This window comes from Cuculus canorus, chromosome 10 (assembly GCF_017976375.1).
Source record: "Cuculus canorus isolate bCucCan1 chromosome 10, bCucCan1.pri, whole genome shotgun sequence".
Classification (NCBI taxonomy): Eukaryota; Metazoa; Chordata; class Aves; order Cuculiformes; family Cuculidae; genus Cuculus; species Cuculus canorus.
Genome location: NC_071410.1, coordinates 14088422 through 14107882, shown reverse-complemented (window position 1 = coordinate 14107882; position 19461 = coordinate 14088422). Strand labels below are relative to the sequence as shown.

Sequence of the window (19461 nt, the reverse complement as noted above, 5' to 3'; positions counted from 1 at the left end):
ATGACCCGGAACATACAGGACAACCGGGTGAGCAGGCCTAGTCAGCATGGGTTTAGGAAAACAAGGACATACTTGACTAACCTGATCTGAGACGAGCAGGGACTCACTTCAGTGAATGAGGGAAAGATAGCGGATATTGTTTACCTGGACTTAAGTGAAGCCTTTGACACTGTCTTCCACAGCATTCTCCTGGAAAAACTGGCTGCTCCTGGCTTAGATGGGTGTATTCTTCACAGGGCAAAAAACTGGCTGGATGCCTGGACTCAGAGAGTTGCGAAAGGAGTGAAATCTGGCTGGTGGCCAGTCACAAGTGGTGTACCCCAGGGCTCAGTGTTTGGGTCAGTTCTGTTTAATGTCTGGATCTGGACAAGGGGATCGAGTGCTTCTCTCGGACAACACCCAGTTGTGCAGTAGTGTTGATCTGCTGGAGGATGGGGAGGCTCTACAGAGGGGTCTGGGCAGGCTGGATCGATGGGCCAACACCAACTGTATGAGCTTCAACCAGGCCGAGTGTCAGGTCCTGCACTTGGGTCACAGCAACCCCATGCAGCGCTACAGGCTTGGGGAAGAGTGGCTGCAAAGCCGCCTGGTGGAAGAGGCCCTGGGGGTGTTGTTCAACAGCCAGCTGAACAGGAGCCAGCAGTGTGCCCAGGTGGCCAAGAAGGCCAACAGCATCTTGGCTTGTATCAGAAAGAACGTGGCCAGCAGGAGCAGGGAAGTGATCATCCTCGGTGCTGGTGAGGCTGTACCTTGAATCCTGTGTTCAGTTTTGGGCCCCTCAGTACAGGAAAGACATTTTGGTGATGGAGTGTGTCCAGAGAAGGGCAGCAGAGCTGGGGAAGGGTCTGGAGCACAAGTCTTGTGAGGAGCGGCTGAGAGAACTGGGATTGTTTAGTGTAGAGAAAAGGAGGCTGAGGGAGACCTGATCCTGATTACTTCCTTCAAGGAGGGTGTAGGGAGGCGGATGCTGGTCTCTTCTCCCAAGTAATGAGTGATAGAACAAAAGAAAATGGCCTCAAGTTGCACCAGGGGAGGAATATTATGAAAAAAATTATTTACTTAAAGGGTTTTCAAGAATTGGAAGAAGCTGCCCAGGGAAATGGTGGGGTCTCCATCCCTGGAGGTATTTAAAAGATGTGTAGATACGGTGGTTAGGGACATACGCTAGTGGTGGGCTTGACAGTGTTAAGGGTTGGCCTCAATGATCTTAAAGATCTTTTCCAACTTGAATGATTGTGTGATTCTATGATGAAAGCTAGAATTTGAGCAGTAATGGGAGAGAAGGAGGGGTGCTTTGTGAAAAAGGTGTAGAAAATTAGTGCTGAAGGTTATTTGCAGGTCCTTCAGTCTGGATCAGTACTTTACAACAGACAGGTGTGTCACTCGCTGTTCTGCCCCAGCCCCCACTCCAGCTGAGTACAGTGACACCTCGAGGACTTACCTGGGCGGTGTCAAGTTCCTGTTGAAACTGAAATTTCAAACTCCTCAGCAGTCTGTAACAACAGCTACCACCAGCTGAAAATAGATGCAGACATGAAGCAAGCCGATAAGTTCAGTTTTTTCTGTCTCCTGGTGATTGTTGGTACTTCTTTCAAGACTACAGAGGCATTTTCTGTGAGAGCTGCTGTAAGTTTATTCTACTTCAACAGTACCAGCAACAGCACTGTGTCCGAACACTGCGAATGTGGGCTGTATGGAATAAATTCTCCTCTACTTAGTGCTCAGGGGCTTGTGAGCATCCCTAAGTCTGCTGATCTTCAAGCTTGTGACGCAAATACCCAGTTCACCATCACAAAACCCCCATGGATTGCGCTGATTGAAAGAGGCAATTGCAGTTTTGCTGAAAAAATTAAAGTGGCAGCCAGAAGGGGTGCAACAGCAGCTGTGATCTACAACGCACCAGACAAAGGCAACCACACGGTCCTGATGTCGCATCTTGGTGAGTATTGCAGAAACCTGATCATTTCTCTGGTCTGGGACAGCACAGCTGGGCTATAAAGACGCAGCTGTGTTTGTGGGTCGTTGTTTTAGTCAAGATATTCAGTGGGGAAAGAAGTGCATTATGCAATTTCAGCCTTCACTTCAGTGCTTAGGAAGAAGTACTCCACTGTTAAGTTGGTGTAGTAGAGCCGAATTGGAGCGTCTCTGACATTAGTGCCATTATTCACTTGTACAGCATGCAAATTATTTTAGATAGTGATGTAGAGAAACCCACAGTGTCTGCTTTGAAGGAACTAGTTCATTTTTCAAGGTTAGAGGACATGAAGCTACAAGTGTCTGCAGCTCAGGTGTGTGCGTGACAGACTGCAAGCCAGATCTTGCCTTTTTTTTTTTCAATCCTAAATTGTTCTGACTCTTTCTGAATAGTGGGTGATCTCAGCCCCTTCTGGGATTCCCTAATTCCTTAATGAAAGGCAAAATTATTCCTTAATTAGGCAAAATTATTGTAATAGCCCATTCTAACCCTAATAGCTATAGATCTGTCATTAGAGAGGAACTGAGAAGGTAACCCTGATACTGTATCGCTTGGCTTTTCTTTCTTTGTGTTCCTCTAGGTCAAGCTGTCTAATGAGCGTATATGCAGCTAATTCTATGAAATATACTTTGGTGGAGCTGCACTATGAATCGTTTGGTTTAACTCTTGCTTGTATAATTTTTGTTAGCAAACTGAGCGATTTTTAATCTGGAGATGAGCCAGCATTTCACTTACCACATCCCCACGCTGGTTTGGGTTTCCATTCGTGGAGCCCACAGCGGGGCAGTTCAGCTGGCACCAGCTGGCTCAGAGTCTGTTATGCACCTGTAGGAACATCACAGGTGTTTTTAAAACCTAATAATCATGTGAGGCCCAGCTCCAAAGGAAAAAAAATACTAAACAAAGTTTTGCACAATAAAAAAGTGCTGTATAGCACTGAAAGTGCAGTGGTTGTACTATACAGCCAGCTTTTACTCTCCTAATATCATGATAGAGCTGGTGTTTGCAAATGGAGATTAAATGTTTCACTGGAAATGTATAGCAAGTAAACCAAAGTTTTTTGTCCTAACTGGAGAAAGTGATTCCAACTTCAGTGGCCAGCAAGTAAAGATTCAGTTTATCTAGCTTATATAGTTTGATTTTGGAGCGTGCCAGCTCATACTAGCACTGGATGAATAAAGACAATTATACTGGCTTTGTGGAGCTGCAAAATTGGTGCTCACTGGGTTTCTTGTGAGCAGTGGTAGCCTCAGCTGGCACGAGCTCGGCAGGAGCAGGGTGGCCTATTCCCTGGAGCAGAATGGAATGGAACCTTGTTTAGACATGCTGGGTACCTGGGATGCCACAAACCCGACAGTTAGACTGGACTCCAAAAATAATGTAATTATTTAGGACGAGCTCTGAAAGCAACCCTTGATTTTCCTGTTGGTAATTTTTCTAAAACTAAAAAGATTTTTAAACCTTGAAAGCAACGTACGTCACCCAAGAGGGTATTTCCTGAGACATGAAGTCCTATCTTTCTTAATTTGATTAATTTAGTCTTCTCAAAGACAAATTGGGGTTTTTATAGGACTATTTCCCATAGTCTACCTCTAGGACTGAAGTGGATCTTGCGATCTGTCTGGTGGCAAAGAGGTTTTATGAATCAGTGCAGTAGTTATTTGTGTTAAACACAGGACAAAACACTTCAGCAAGATCAAGTCTTTGTCTAATCAGTGTAGGAGAAGCATTTTCTCTCAGTGCAGATGTGGAGCTATTCATTCTTCAGGTAAAACAGGAAATTCCAGAGGGAGGTGGTCATTGCAGCACAGTGCTTAGAGCAAAAGGCTGTTTGGGGATGATTTTGTTTTTCGGTAGAGATGTTCACCAGGCTGGGGAAGGAAATCTCCTGTTTGGCTGGAATCTGTCAGTGGTGGCATTGCCCAGAGAGGTCTGAGGGCACGTGGGGATGAATCTTCTCTGGGTAGGGAACCTTTGGTGATGAGAAGCCCTGTTGGCAAAGCAGAAAGATTAAAATCTGCCCTGCTGCTGTCGGCAATCTGCAAGCTCCTGATTAAACAAGGACCAGCAACCCCCGGGCTTATCAGCCGGCTCTCAGTTGGGGCCAGCCAGTTATCTGTCTGTACTGCTCTGCTACTGTGCAGGGCTATAGGAATCCCATCACCTCTGTTATTTATTAGGCCTTGGCTGCAGTTTCAGAGAAACATCAAATCATGGAATACCACGTTGGAAGGGACCTCAAGGATCATCTTGGTCCAACTTTTCTTGGCAAAAACACGATCTAGACAAGATGGCCCAGCACCCTGTCCAGCCAAATCTTTAAACTGTCTAATGTTGGGGAAAACCGATGTTGTTTCTTATTGTTCTCCTCCTTTCCTGCTGACTTCAACAGAAAATCAATAGAGCTTTCTGGCCAACCTGATTTTCTGTTACAACAGTACAATACCGTGTAGGTATTTCTCCTTGTAAAAAGCCTGTGCAGTCTTACAGTGGTGAAATAGTTTGTTCTGGGCAAAGTTCAGGTATGCAGGAAATGTTGGTAACATGAAATTGCTGGGACAGAACAAAGAGGAAAAGTACCCTCTTGGTGACTCCTTTGTCATCCTCTACTGTCGTTCCTCTTACCCATTACCAGTCTTATTCATTACTGGGTATTGGTTTGTTGTTATACAAACATGCCTAAGATAAAATTCTGTATCGATATCTTTTACTACGGAAAATTCTAGAGGTCAAGATACTAGTAACAACTTTCCCATTCCTCTCTCATTACACAAGCCACTGGTGGGAAAATGCTCTGCTTTAATCTGAACGATTTTCTGTAGGTGTCTGTGTCTTATTTGCATGAAATTAGATTGATCCAATAGTACCGAGACTAAGCTTTTGCCAGAAGAAAAATGTCTGGATTTAGTAATTTCAGCACTTTCTTGATTTGCTCTGGAAAGGAACTGGAATATGCATCTGTAACAACAATTTTCCAGCACTGCTCCTTGAAACTTAAATGGAAATTCCAGGAATTTTGAACATTTTGAAACACAGCCAAATTTAAATGAGGTATTTTGAGGCTCCTTGTTTAGTAACAAATACCAGTCCACAGACCGAAGCAGAATAACTATGCTCTGCAAAGTCACGGAGCAGCCGGTTTGGGCCCATGCTTTGTAAACACTGCTGGCATGAGCCAGTAGATAACTGTATCCTCTTGTCAATGTGATTTTTTCCTTTTTACCCATCCATTTAGGAGAAAAAATAGGAGATTGGAGATAGGAGTATTTAATTCTTCAAAAGAATTAAATCATAATTATTGCTGTCATTTGGATACCCGTCCAATATAGCAGCTAAGCCAAAACATCAAGTGTGTTCTGAAAGGTCTTCTCCAAAGAATTTATTAAGAGCCAGTGAAAGGGAACTCTTTTACTGGTTAAAGCCTCCAAGACTCATGAAGATTAGCACTCCTGTTGTACAACAGGAGCAATCAGATATTTCAGTTTTTCTGCATCATAGAAATAATTGGCAATCCTGACAATAATTGAAAAAAAAATGTTGTGGATCTGCATTTCTTTCCAACTTGTTTCCAGGATATTTTGTAGCCTCAAAGTCTAACTTTTGTGATCTGAGAAGTATTTTGAGATAGGATCTTATTAGCTCTTGGCGCAACGCCTATTTTAAGCTTGTGGGCTAAATGCCTGGAATGGAGTTTGGTTTTATCTTTTGTTTGGAAAGCTGGTATAAAATTTGCTCAGGTTCCCCATCTTAGCTGTCTAAAATATTTGATCTTCAGAGTCATTTCTATTTTACAGCACATTTTGAGTACTCTCCCCTGTTTACTGCAGAAGAAGCTGGGGCTCTCTGTCCTAGCTTTGACCAGCCTGTGGGGCCACCCAAAACTGAAACAGAGAAAGCTTGCCTCTCGCTGCCAATTTAATGAACGACAGCGCCCTCGTCTTAATCCAGATAACGTTCTGAAACGGTCCTCTGAACTGAGACAGACACTTAACTGGTACGTTTATATCCCTTTGCAGGGATGCTATATTAACAAAAGAAGGCTCTCTTATTCAGGAGTTGCCACAAGCAGTTTTGTCTCTCAGTGTTATTAGCTTTTTCGAACAGATAATATGTAATGAGAACGAAGAACTAGAAATGAAGACCTCTTACAAAACTGATAGCTTATCAAGGGTTGACAACGTTGTATTACTTTGATACTGAAATAAAACATCTCGTTTTCTAAGGCATAGTGAAGTAACCCTGCTGTCCTTCTGCTTGAGGTCTTCAAGATCAGGTGGATGTTCCTCTACAATAAATGGGAAAAGTACTAAACATCAGTATAACTAGATTTAGGGACAGCTTTACATTTTTCCCAAATCAATACTCTCCCTGAAATATTTCCTCATTGTCTAATGACCTAATTGATAGATTTTTATTTCATTGTCACTTTTAGTAGCCTATAGTTTGTATGCTCATGTATAGTGAATAGCATTTCACTTTCAGATGACATTTATTTCAGCAGTCAACTGCTGTACAGCATTAGGGAAGAATACCAAGACATGCAGCCATGCGAATATGTCAGCTGTTAAACACGCCTATCCATGAAGAGGACAGATTTCTCAGTGCCTGTAAATGGTTCCCCATTCCCTGAAAGCAGCAAAACCTTGCTCTGCTTTTCCGCTTTCCCATGCAACACAGTTTGCACATGGGATAAGGCTAATTCCTTACAAGGCTGCAGAGGATTTGGGAAATCGGTTGTTGGCCAGTTGCTTTAAAGATACGCTTGGCAAAAATACAAAGTACTTGAGGAAACGGTAGTAGTATTTTCTCTGGCATTGTTTCTTTCCACAGTATAGCACCACAGAACATTCTTTGATCTCTGGATGGCCTGTCTCCCAAGGCAGGTCATTTCAAAATGCAATTTATTTCCGTTTCCCTACAGTGAAACAAAAATGAAAGACAAAGTCTACGGAAGCAACAGGCATTTAGTACTGCATATGTTTGGTATTCTACACAGAATTGACACAAGAAAGCCGGATTGGACTGTCTGATCTCCAGAGAAGACGGCCTTTCTTTCCAGAAATGCTCCCGAGCAGCCATAAAAATCCCTGGGGCTGTGCTCACCTCTGCAGAGTGCAGACTGCCAGAGAGCTGCAGTCAGGTCCAGGATTTTCCAGAGCCTCAGAACATGGAGCAAGCAAAGCGCAGGACCTAACCACGTCAGCACTTAGTCTTTAGCTTCCAAGGTAATCCATGTGATGGGTACTGAGTTTGTTCCATGTGACTACATACTGTTACCCACTTGTTCATCCATAAACTTTGTGAACATATCCAGGGAGCCTAGCTTCTGCCTCTGTAGAAAAACAGCAGGAAGTTTGTCCTGGGATCACAGTGTGGCAGTCTCATGAGTTTGCTTGGCCACCAGCTGGGTCCAAGCACCAAACACCTAAATCTCACACGCCTTCCCAGGGAGGATTTTCTCCTTCCTGTTTTTATCCATTTGAATGCTTCGCTTTACTGCTTTGTTTCCTCCCCCAGGGCCCTTTTCTCAGGGCTGTCTCTGCCGGAGTGGCGGGTGCCTTTTGCCATCAGCAGCTTTTGAAGGTGGAAGGGAGACCCTGGCAAGACTTTGCCTTATTGAGGCCATTAGCAAAGTTTCCACTGACATGAGCAGAGTCACTGAAGTTTGTCACAACTTGCATCCTAATTATGAAGTAAAAGTTGAGCTTTAGCAGTGTGATCTTAAAAGCCCCTATTCAGAGCCTTCCTATCTTTGGCTTGTTTGCAGGACCAGATGGAGTCACTGCTAAGCTTTCCCTATTAGACATAGTGAAGGCTTTTCACAGAGGTCTTTACAGATTCAATGGAGAACTGAAACCAGGCACACTTGTACTTTGGATGATGGAGCTCCTTAGGGATGTGCTACTGATTTCTGTGAATTGCTGGGATCTGTGGCCCTGTAGAGGACCTAGAAAGGGCAAACATTTTGACTTGTACTCGTTTCTTCCTCAAAGGAGCAAGTGTCAGTGTGTTCTGCTCTTGAGGACATGTTCAGACTTCCAGTCACCTGATGCTCCTCAGTTGGTCAACTGGATTACATGTACTGTATGGAAAATCTCGGTCCCTGGGCTGGATGGAGATTGCCCAACGCACTGCAGGGGAAGGAAACCACTGATTCAGTCCCCTGCTTGGAAACTCTGCCGTCACTGAATAAAGACCACCACTGAATCAACAGGCCTGAGTATCACTACGCTTCAGCTCCACATAAAACCAAAACAGACCAAAAGTACACGCTGTCTGACAAGTTCTGATCTTTCTTGTATGCTTTTTTTTTCCCTTTGGTTTAGTTTTTCAGAGGAATTGTAGATGCTTTTCTTGCTCAAGGCTCCTTGGAGTCATCTGTGGGGAATGCTTTTATCTTCACTTTAATTTGCTTGCATCTCCTAGATACTGCTTATTTCTATTTATCAACCAGCTTCCTTTGAAATGAGAGATGGAAAACATAACTTCATGAAATGGCAAGTGTCTTTGATGAGGAAGAGTGCGTGCAAACTTTGGTCCACCTATGAGCATCCATCCCTTTTGTAGCCTCTGCTTCTGCTGACAGTGTTTTACCCATATTCTCTGGGGCAGCAGTGTGCACGTAGCTGTCACAACAATTGGTCCCACTGTGCCAGAAATATGGAGAAATAATGTTTGCTTCCCTGGCACTGGGGACTGGCTTTTGTGCACATCTGGCTAACTGAGGAAAAATGTTTGGTACCAGCGCACAGGGCGATGTGTTAGAGCCAAACAAGTTCCTAGATTCATAGTAAAACTTAGATGGAATTGGCCACCACTGTGTGTCTTCTGTCACAAGGATCACCTCAGATTCTCCTGGAATCTTCTAAGCTCTTTACGCAGGAGGTGGGACGAGGTTTCCAGCCTCTGTGCCTCCTCCAGCCTGACCTGTCCTCTTTGTAAAGCGGCAAAGGACCACAAGCTCTGTTCTCATACCTCAATTTTTTTTTCAGCTAGCTTAAAAACTTGGGATGCTTTGGCCCACATCACTGCTTACTCTGCAGCAAATCACCAGCCCAATCCTCTTCCATCGCTGGTCATGGACATCAGCAGGTTTTGGATAAGGAAATGCAACAACTGTTGTCTTTAACTTGTGATTCAGTGTAATGTTTGTTCATGGATTTTTTTTGTCCCATGACATTCTGTCCTAGGTTTCATTTTAGGGCACTCCTTTTGATTGCTTTTTCCATTTTTATACGTGATTCTTCTTTCCACTTTGTTGTTGAGTGGAGAAGGCCCAGAGACATGGTCCAGATCCATACGCAGTGCATGGAGGGTTCAATGCTGGCTCTTGTAATGCTTTGCCCTAACAGAGTTTTCTTGTGTCCTTATCAGCTCTCCTCCAAAGACAGAGATCCAGAGCTGGGTACTCGAATAAGAAACAAACGCAGTTTTGAAGGACGTGTACATACAGGTATCTCATCAGCAAGATGCCCAGAGTGATCTGGCTTGACATTAAAAAGCAATATTTAGCATACACGATTTTTTATCTTGAAAAAAAAGCTGTTTATATATTTAGTCAAATGTGATAAACTTGCAGATAATGATAGGGTCCATCCCTGTAGAAGGCAGCGACAGCATTCCCAGGATTTTACTTAGTTTTTCTGAAAGTCATGCCCTGCTTTCTGAGCTTCTCAGAGCCTCTACCAGTAGCCAAGGGGCAAAATTGTACAGCATTAGTTTTTAAATAACGAAAATATTTTTAGGTTTAAAAAGTCAGATTTGTGCTAGAAATGCCTTCGCGCTCTATTTTAGATGTAATTCTGCTTTCGTGGGAGCCCATTGATGCTGCTTACCCTTTCATTCTCACCTCTGTAGTCATTATGGGCTGCAGTGCTTTTAATTTCAGAAACTTTTAGAAAGCGCTTGCAAATAAATGTAGCAGAAGAAAGTTCCACGACTTGTTAATAGGTTGTACTGTGCGTCACAGCCCCTGCAATGTCTGGCCTCTTTCCCCAAAATGAATTGTACTTCCTCCAAACTATAAAATCCCAGCTTTTTTTATGTAAAGGAGCCGGGGAAAAAACCCTATCGCGCCCTCCTCTTGCCTGGTAACTCCAGGCTTCCTGGTAGCAGTGACTAATTTTAATTGCTACTCAGTATGCTCAATTTCTGTGGTGAATTACAGGTAAGTGAGCTGAAAGCTACCAGACAAACCATATTTTTCAAACATAGGTAAAGGATACATTTCAGCCAAGGCTGATGATTTGTTTATTAATTATCATTCCAGAAGAAGAATGAGAGCCCAGAGAGTTCTCCGTATGAGTTATGCAGCTTAAGTAGAATTGGCATGCTGGTTTTGAAAGGTACCGCTTTAATTGCTGCTGGGGTGTCCCTCTGCACTCTGAACTTGTCCCAGCCACCTCACCTGGCTCCTTTCAGTTGTCCTGGCCCAGAGGAGCTGCCAGCCAGGCCAGGATGCACAGGAATCACTGCTGCTTGCAAGCAGCTTCCCTGCCAAGCCAAGCAAGTCTGGTGTCTCCCAGTGCTTACTCAGGACTGACCACTGTCAGCACAAGCACTGGCTTTTTGGTCCAGTACAAACACTCGACTTCCTTTGCTTTGCTAACCTGAGAAATTCCTCAGTCACGGGCAACAAGCTTTCTGTTTGTGCCTGCCGTTTGCTTACTTGGTTATTTTCAGGCAAGAGGAAACATTGCCTGAGCGAGGAGTCAGAAACTTCCTACCAAAATAACGCGATGGCAGTGAAATCTCCACAACCACATTTAGACCCCTTTTGTTTCTTGTTATTGCCCTCTGCACCACACGGTGAGAAGTTCAGGTGTAGGCTCAGTGTTCAGTTTGGTGTGATTACCAAATGTGCTGTGACATTCTGCCAGCAGGCAGCAGCCCGCACAGCATGCACATTTCCCAGCTGTTGTTGAAGAGCAGGGAACTTGGACAGAGCTGATGAGCCACTGTGCCCCAGCAGAGAGCACCTGCGATGCCCTCGGGTCTGCTTCCCGGCAGCCTACCTGACGCGGATACGCTTTTCCCCCTCCCTGCACAGCTGCACCAGCGGCACCCACACCGCCACTTTATTATAATCACGTTACTCGTTGTTATGTATGAAAGGATAAGAGACTTTGGCTATGTCTTATACTCAAAATCCCCAAACTACAGAAAGTTTTCTATCCCAAGGAGATTCCAATTTTTTCTTTGATCCAATTTTGTCTCGGCAAAAACACCAGAGCCAAACAGCCCTAAAACTTTGGTGGTATTTGAAGCTGAGCAGTTTGGCTGCTGTCCATCGTAGAAGGCTTGGTTGTATTTTCACCGTGTTGTTGTTTCCTGCACCTACATGGAACAGGTTTCAAAACAAAACCAGGTCTCTCTGATCGCTCACAGATACACTTCTTAATATAGCTAGAGATGTTACTGCTGAAATAAGTTGTCTACTTAAATGTGGCATGAGAAAATGGGAGGTTAGTGTAGGTTAGGACAAAAGAGTTTGCTTAGTAAGTTTTGTGTGTTTAGCAATATTGATCATTAGCAAATTGCTTCATCTGCTCTTCATTATCTGCTCTGCACGCCGCTATTTCAGCTGCAAAACCAAATGCTTATCTCCATGCTCTACTGAGCTACAAACACCTGCTGATCCTGTGTTGGTGAGGGTGGATGCTGGTGGAGCAGGTTGGTTTCAAAGCCCCTGTCCCTGGGTAGTCATTCAAACCTGAGCTGGGCTTGACTGTCTAACGCTTGTTGTCCTGCATTTAGTGCAGGTGCAAGGGAAGGAAAATGTGTACCATAGATCGATGCCAAGTTATTGGTTATCAGGCATGTGGATTCAGAATCCATCAAAAGTTATCAGGCATGTGGATTCAGAATCCATCAAAAGCCTGTGTCAAAAAGCAGTGCGAGCTTGTATCAGAAAGGGTTTAACTCTTGTGTTCACTCTGATTTTGTTGGTGATTGCATAGGCAGCAGCTGATCTTATGCCACGTAATCACTGCACAGTAATAACCCTTTCTAAATGATAGGCTCCCATCCAACAACTCAGCCCGCGTGTAGTGACACGTGCCCATTCCACTTGGGGATGTGTTTGAGTGGCTCCCAGTGCTGGGGGCAATTCCATTAAAGTAGCTGATAGGAGCAGGGCCTCTCAATAAGAAGAGTGGCTCTGTGTAGAAGAGGAGCTCAAAATTTTCTTGGTTTTCCCATTATCTTTCTATCTTGTCTCAAATTCTCTGGTGGGGCTTTGCAGCATGTCATGCTCATGGTTGCAGCGGTTCTGCAAGCACTCTGACCGTGCTGACTGTGGGACAAGTTAACAAGAATGTGTGTGTGCCTGAGCAAGGGGCTTTTGAAACCAGCTGCCCAAAAAGATACTGCAGAGCCCTGAACAAACGTGAATTTTCATTGTGAGTTACGTGGATCAAATTATAATTAACTATGAAAACACAACTATTACATAAATAGAAAAGAAGTGGGCTTGGTTGAAGTGGCAGGTTTATAGTGTATGTTTAATGACAAGGAGAACAATGTCCAGTGAGTTAACACAGCTAACTCAGTACTCTATAAGCCAATTTCAGGCAGGACTGATACCGCACATCGCTGAGTGTTCAGCAAATATTAACTCAACTGTGCGAAGCGGGCTGGGTCATGGCTGGGCACTGGCTGCCAGTGCTGCTGTGCTTCAGCGCTGCGGTGAGGTTGGGCCCGTAAGGGGCTCAGCCCCTTTGGGAGGTCCCCACAGACCTGCTGGGACCCCTGCTGCTCCACCTGCTGTGGGCACCGGGGCAGACTGCAGGGCAGGAAGCTTGGAGGAGGGCACCCACTGCGCTGGGAGGTGATGGAGGGGTGATCCAGGGGTCATTCATTGCTCCTGAGAGGTGATCTGGGTGGGCAACTGAGCTAGTTTTGGCTGGGGTAGAGTTAACTTTCTTCCCAGCAGCTGCCGTGTGGCCATGCTTTGGGTTTGTGCTGGAAACAGAGCTGATAGCACAGGGCTGGTTTCGTTACCGCTGAGCAGCGCTTGCACAGAGTCAAGGTCTCTTCTGCCTCTCACCCCACCAGCGAGGAGGCTGGGGGTGCACAAGGAGCTGGGAGGGGACACAGCCAGGACAGCTGACCCCAGCAGTCCCGAGGGAAATCCCACACCGTATGGCATCATGCTTAGCGTATAAAGCTGGGGGAAGGTGGGGTGAGGGGCTGCTGCTCGAGGACTGGCCGGGCATCAGTCAGCTGGTGTTTGGAAATTCTTTTAATTTGCATCACTTGTCTTAATTGAGTTTTATTCCGTTGTTGTTGTTGTTAATTTCCTTTTGGTTTCAATTTATTATTATTATAGTTTAATCATTAATCTTTTCTTATCTCAGCCCATGAGCCTACTCACTTTTACCCTTCTAGTTCTCTTCCCCACCTCGTGCTGGGGAGGGGAGCGAGAGTGGCTGTGTGATGCTTAGCTGTCAGCTGGGGTTAAAGCAGGACAGCCACCCACCTCATTCCCCCAGGAACCAGCCTGGGAGGGATGCAGTGAGGGGGGACTCCCTGGTGGAATCATAAGAGTTGTCTGGTTGGAAAAGAGCTTTGAGATCATCGAGTCCAACTGTACCCAAACAGTATCTCTGAGCACATCATCTACCTGTCTTTTAGACCCCTCCAGGGATGGTGATGGGTTTGACCCGAGAGGCTTGCTAGATCCCTCCAGGGACAGCGATGGGGTTAACCTGAGATGCCTGCTAGATCCCTCCAGGAATGGTGATGGGGTTCAACCCAAGGTATTTGCTACATCCCTCCAGGGAGGGTGATGGGGTTAACCCGAGACGTCTGTGAGATCCCTCCAGGGACAGCGATGTGTTTAAACCCGAGCTGTCTGCTAGATCCCTCCAGGGGTCGTGATGGGGTTAACCTGAGGTGTCTGCTAGATCCCTCCAGGGACAGCGATGGGATTCACCCCGAGATGTCTGCTAGATTCCTTAGGGATGGTGATAGGGTTCAGCTCTAGACGCCTGCTAGTTCCCTCGGGGATGGTGATGGCGTTAACCCGAGACATCTTTTAGATCCCTCAGGGATTGTGATAAGGTTAACCCGGGACATCTGCTACACCCCTCCAGGGACCGCGATGGGGTTCAACCCGAGCCGTCTGCGAGATCCCTTAGGGGTGGTGATGGGGTTAAACCTAGATGTCTGCTAGATCCCTCCAGGGACAGTGACGGGGTTGAGAAGTCTGCTAGACCCCTCAGGGATGGCAATGGGGTTGGACCGAGACACTTTCAGACCCTCAGGACTGCGATGGGGTTGGACCGAGACACCTTTCAGACCGTCAGGACGGCGATGGGGTTAAACCCGAGACACCTTTCAGACCCTCAGGACGGCGATGGGGTTAAACCGAGACACTTTCAGACCCTCAGGACGGCGATGGGGTTAAACCCGAGACACCTTTCAGACCCTCAGGACGGCGATGGGGTTAAACCAAGACACTTTCAGACCCGCAGGACGGCGATGGGGTTAAACCGAGACACTTTCAGACCCGCAGGACGGCGATGGGGTTAAACCGAGACACTTTCAGACCCGCAGGACGGCGATGGGGTTAAACCCGAGACACTTTCAGACCCTCAGGACGGCGATGGGGTTAAACCGAGACACCTTTCAGACCCGCAGGACGGCCCCGCGCCGTCCCCGGCGCTCTCCCCCCGCGGCCGCCCCGCGTCTCCGGTCCCGTCAGGGGCTCCGGGCGGGGCGGGGCGGGGCCGCTCCTCCCCCGTGGGCGGTGGCGGTGCTTTTACCGGGCGGGCGCGGCGCGGAGCCGAGCGGCGATGCGGGGCGCGGTGTTGGCCGTGGCGGCGCTGCTCTGCGGTGCCCGCGGCGCGGCGGGGGCCGTGTGGACCGCCTGGCTCAACGTGTCGTGGGAGGACGGCGGGGAGGGCAACCGCAGCGGCTGGGAGGCGAGCGAGAGCGGCCTGTTCGGGCAGGACTCGCCGGTGCGGGCGGCGGCGGGGCTGCTGGTGCCGCCCGACGGCCGCGACTCCTTCAACGCCTGCAGCGCCCGCACCAACTTCAGCGCCGCCCCGCCCTGGATCGCGCTCATCCAGCGCGGCGGCGGCTGCTCCTTCGCCGACAAGATCCGCCTGGCAGACGAGCGCGGCGCCGCCGCCGCCGTCATCTACAACTACCGCGGCACCGGCAACGAGGTGCTGCCCATGTCCCACCACGGTGAGCGGCCGCGGGGGCAGGGAGCGAGAGCAGCTGGAAGGGGTCTGGGGAGCCCCGACCCCCCCCCCCCCCGGGGGGAGCTGGAAGGGGTCTGGGGAGCCCCGACCCCCCCCCCCCCGGGGGGAGCTGGAAGGGGTCCGGGGAGCCCCGACCCCCCTCCCCCCACCCCCCCGGGGGGTTGCTGGAAGGGGTCCGAGGAGCCCCCGACTCCCCCGGGGGGAGCTGGAAGGGGTCTCTGGTGAACGTCCTCCCTGCAGGGATCTCGCAGACGTCTCGGGTTTAACCCCATCACCATCCCTGGAGATAGCTAAAAGGTGTCCCTGGTGAAGCCCATCACGGACCCTGGAGAGATCTAGAAGGTGTCTCTGGTGAACTTCATTCCAGGAGGAGCTAAAAGGTGTCTTTGGTGAACCCTGTCACTGTCCCCAGGGGATCTAAAAGGTGTCTCTGGTGAACATCCTTCCTAGAGGGATCTAGCAGGCATGTCGGGTTTAACCCCATCGCCATCCCTGAAGGGATCTAGCAGACATCCTGGGTTGAACCCCCTCACCCTCCCTGGAGGGATCCAACAGACATCTCAAATATAACCCTATCCCCATTCCTGGAGGGATCTAAAAGATGTCTATTGTGAACCCCATCCCTGGAGGGATCTAGCAGATATCTTGAGTTTAACCCCATCACTGTCCCTGGGGGAGACAGAAAGTGTGTCTGGTGAACCCTGTCCCTGGGGGATCTAACAGACATCGCAGGTCTGAGATCCCATCACCATCCCTGGAGAGATCTAAAAGATGTCTCTGGTGAACCCCATCCCTGAAAGTATGTAACAGACATCTTGGGTTCAACCTCATCACCATCCTTGGAGGTACCTATCTAAAAGGTGTCTCTGGTGAGCCCCATCACCATCTCTGGAGGGACCTAACAGATATCTTGGGTTTAATCCCATCACTGTCCCTGGAGGTATCTAAAACGTGGGTAGATAAGGTGCTCAGAGATACCATTTAGGTGTGGCTGGACTTGACAATCTCAAAGGTCTTTTCCAACCAAACGATTCTATGATTATGTGATTCAGCCCTTGCTGCATATCCCCAGCTTCGATGCTCACTAAGAGACTGGAATTTCTTTACGACTCTCCTGCACGAGAGGAGTTTCTGCCTGGACCAGCCGGTGCTGTGCAGGCGCTGCTGCTGTTGATTTTTCTCTGATTAATGAGTAACGATGTCTGATAGCTGAGGCCACTGATGAGGGCAAGCAGGCGGCTGCCTGAGCTTTCTGGCCTGACTGGGCTGGGCACCAGCTGCGGGTGTGCGTGGGGTGGCAGTGGGAATAGTGTCTCCAGTTTGTCTGCATTTCTAGCATGACCGGATAGCTGCCCAGAGCGGATGGATGCTGGGTTTCTAGAGCCTGTAAAGTCTGTGGAGTAGATTTGGGCCCTGAAGTAGGCTGGGTTTCCACACTCGGACACAGTTTTTCCCCCCAGTCCTGCACTTGAACCATCTGAGAAATAGGCATAGTGAGAGCCTGGTTTGCTATTTTGTAAGTAACTTTTCACCAGTAAAATGTCATTTCCATTGCAAGTGGCTAAAGCCCTTTAAAGGTTATTACCATTTTGCAGAGGCTGATGGCAGAGCTTCTCTTCTCTAGATATTAAAAGCCTCCTACTTGCCAGACCTGTATGATTTTTGTTGGTTCCCCCCCCAACTGCCCATCTTTCAAATGAAAATCAGATTTGGCTGTATTTCAGGCTAGTGACTGTTTCCTGAGAAATGGCCTTGAGCTGGGAGCTGTGTAACTGCCTCCTGGGAACAACAGGACCAGGTGCCTTGATGTGGTGGCTTCATCCAGCCCTCGGCCATCGGACTGATGTGCACACTCCTCATGGGTGTGTTGGTATTGTGCTGAGTGGCACTGCTTTGGGAAACCGCAGCTTTTAGAGAGAAACAACAGTGAAAACAAGTAGTGAGTCTCGGAGCTCTGACTTGTTTGAAAAATAATTATATCCTTGCAGCACCCATCTTACAAGGGGTGGAGGTGTGTGTTCTGGAGAGATGGGGAAACAGTAGCTGCCTCTGGAGGCCCATTCAGTGCAATCTTAATGAACTGTAAGACTGTACTCTGCTTTAAGAATTTAAAACATACAATCTGGATGGGCTCTGGCCTTTCTGAGGTAGAGTTTTCTTATGTGATCAAATCGTCTGCTGTCAAATGCTATTGAGATCTGACTGTTGCTGGGCAAGTTCCTCCTGCTGAACTGAGAGTAGCATCCTTTCCTTGAGCCCTGTTCGCTGTGTGCCTGCCTGATCTTGCAGCTCTCAGAGGTGCTCCTTTGGCACTGCTCACCTGGGCAGGTCACTGCAGAACTTGTTCTTCAGGGGAAGGTATATGTGCTTCTGCCCCTCTTCCATTGTGACCACTGGGAGCCCTACAGTGTCTTAATCTTACTAGGAGCCACCTCTTGAAATGAGCCATCTGCTCCAAGAGGAGCTCCCTCTTTTCCCATGCTGTCCTTAAGCTTCCTGCTAAGGGATTTATGTCAGAGTGGCTTTAGCTGTCCTGATGGTTTATGGTCACTACATGATGGTTTATGGTCTCGAGGGCATGTTGAAAGTTCCCAGCTGAACTGTAGACAAACAGCATGGGGACTCTTGGAGAAGATAGCTTTTGTCAAACCGCTTATGTCATCTGTGTGACTCCTTGCCGTGTCCTAGCACAACTTCAGGGCTAAGCTTGTTGCTGCTGTTGGTTTTATTCCTTGTCCTTGTTTCAGTCCCTCACTTTCTCTCCCGTTCCACCCTCTCTTTTCTTTCTCTCTGGACTTGAGTTATCTTTTTCTGTTGTTGTGGTTGTCTGTGAGCCCCTGTTCTCACCTCTTCTTACAGCGATGCCCCTCCTTCTGCTCACGGGGCTTTGGTGTCATGCTGTGCTGTGTGCCCCTGCTGAGAGCCACCACTCTCCAAACTTGACAAATATTGCAGACTTTCAACACAGCGTGCCCAAGAGGAAGCAAGCAAGCTACAGTTAACAATCAGCCTTGTCCCTTTTGCCAGATGCAGGTTATTTCTTGTATAATGCTGATGAGGTGTAGTGCTGTAGGCTGAGCTCTTGCTTAAGAGGTAAGAGCTGGTCATATTGCTTCTTGCTGAACTGTGCTTTGGGATGGGTCTCCTCTTTGTGGCCTCCAGTGGTGGCACTGGATGCTCTGACTCTTGTCAAAGCAATGCTGAAGGTAGCCCTGCTCATTACAGAATGTTTTTTGTGCAACTACAACTCCCATTGTTGTTGTAACGGCTGTAGCTGTGCTAACGGTGACTTCACAGTGTGGGTTTCCTAACTGGCTTCATTTCTGCTTTAACAGGACCATCATATGCCATCAAGTGAAACCAAACAAGGCTGAGCGGTTCCTCTAAGCTGAGGCAATAGAAAGTAGTGGGAAGTGGCTTTGTTGGGGCAAAGGAGAGCTAAGCCTGGGCATGCCTGGGGGTGGCATCTCCTGCCTGCCCTGCTGAGGGCTTTCCTGCCTGCAGCAGGGCATGGGAGCTCTCATCTGCCTGGCAGAGAGGGAAGATCCCTGTGGGTGGGTTTTAATAAAATGTATGGCACAACGTACTTTTCTTTGCAGAACTTCGGTAGCAACAAGACACAAAATTATTATAACAGAAGCTTATCTCAAATATTGTGCCTTTTTCTGGGGCTGTCAAGCTTGGCTTTTGAAGCAACTTTCTTGTTTTATGTGTGTCTGTACTTGACAGCAGTGTTTGTTCTAGTCGTCCTGCATCCAGAGACTTCTCATAATCATCTTGTTTAGTCTGATGAATTCTTTACTGCTTATATCAGTTTCTCTGTGTGGAAACTTTTTGATGTGCCAACTTTTTTTAAAAAGGAAAAAAACACAAAACAAGACAAACCACCCTGGCAGTAACAACAACAGAACACAATAAAGAGCCAAATCAGATACGAACAAATCCTGCCTAATCCTCTAACACACAGAATGTCAAGGGTTTAATGGAGTCCAGAATAATATTTACTTTGTAGTTTTATAAGCACAAAACCTTATCAATTAGCAAACTTCAGTTTTAATTGTCTTTGTTCTAAGAAGATGGTACCGTTCTGTGGCAGGCTGAGCAGGGTTTCAAAGTACAGTTCTGTGTGCTTATAATCACACCTCTCTGCAATCTATATTGACCTTCTGAAAAATACATTTGACTGGAAAAAAACAGCATGACAAGAGTTGGTTTGTTTTAAAGGTGGACTTTGGCTTGAGATAGAATCAGGCCGTTGGCTGGCTTTGTCAGTCT

At 47.4% G+C, this 19461-nt stretch overlaps 1 protein-coding gene across 2 annotated transcripts in view; it reads left to right on the top strand.

Annotated features, from left to right (window-relative positions):
* The first annotated feature begins 1483 nt into the window (after positions 1 to 1483).
* The window catches only part of RNF128 (ring finger protein 128), a 42573-nt gene continuing 24595 nt past the window's right edge, over positions 1484 to 19461 (top strand). The window contains exon 1 of one of the 2 annotated variants that reach the window (XM_009566313.2): positions 1484 to 1939. In XM_009566313.2, the coding sequence (XP_009564608.1) occupies positions 1534 to 1939 (406 nt within the window). In that variant the 5' untranslated portion in view covers positions 1484 to 1533. Of the gene's footprint in view, positions 1940 to 14741; positions 15170 to 19461 lie in introns of those variants that run through there. The other variant, XM_054075894.1, reaches the window with a different exon arrangement.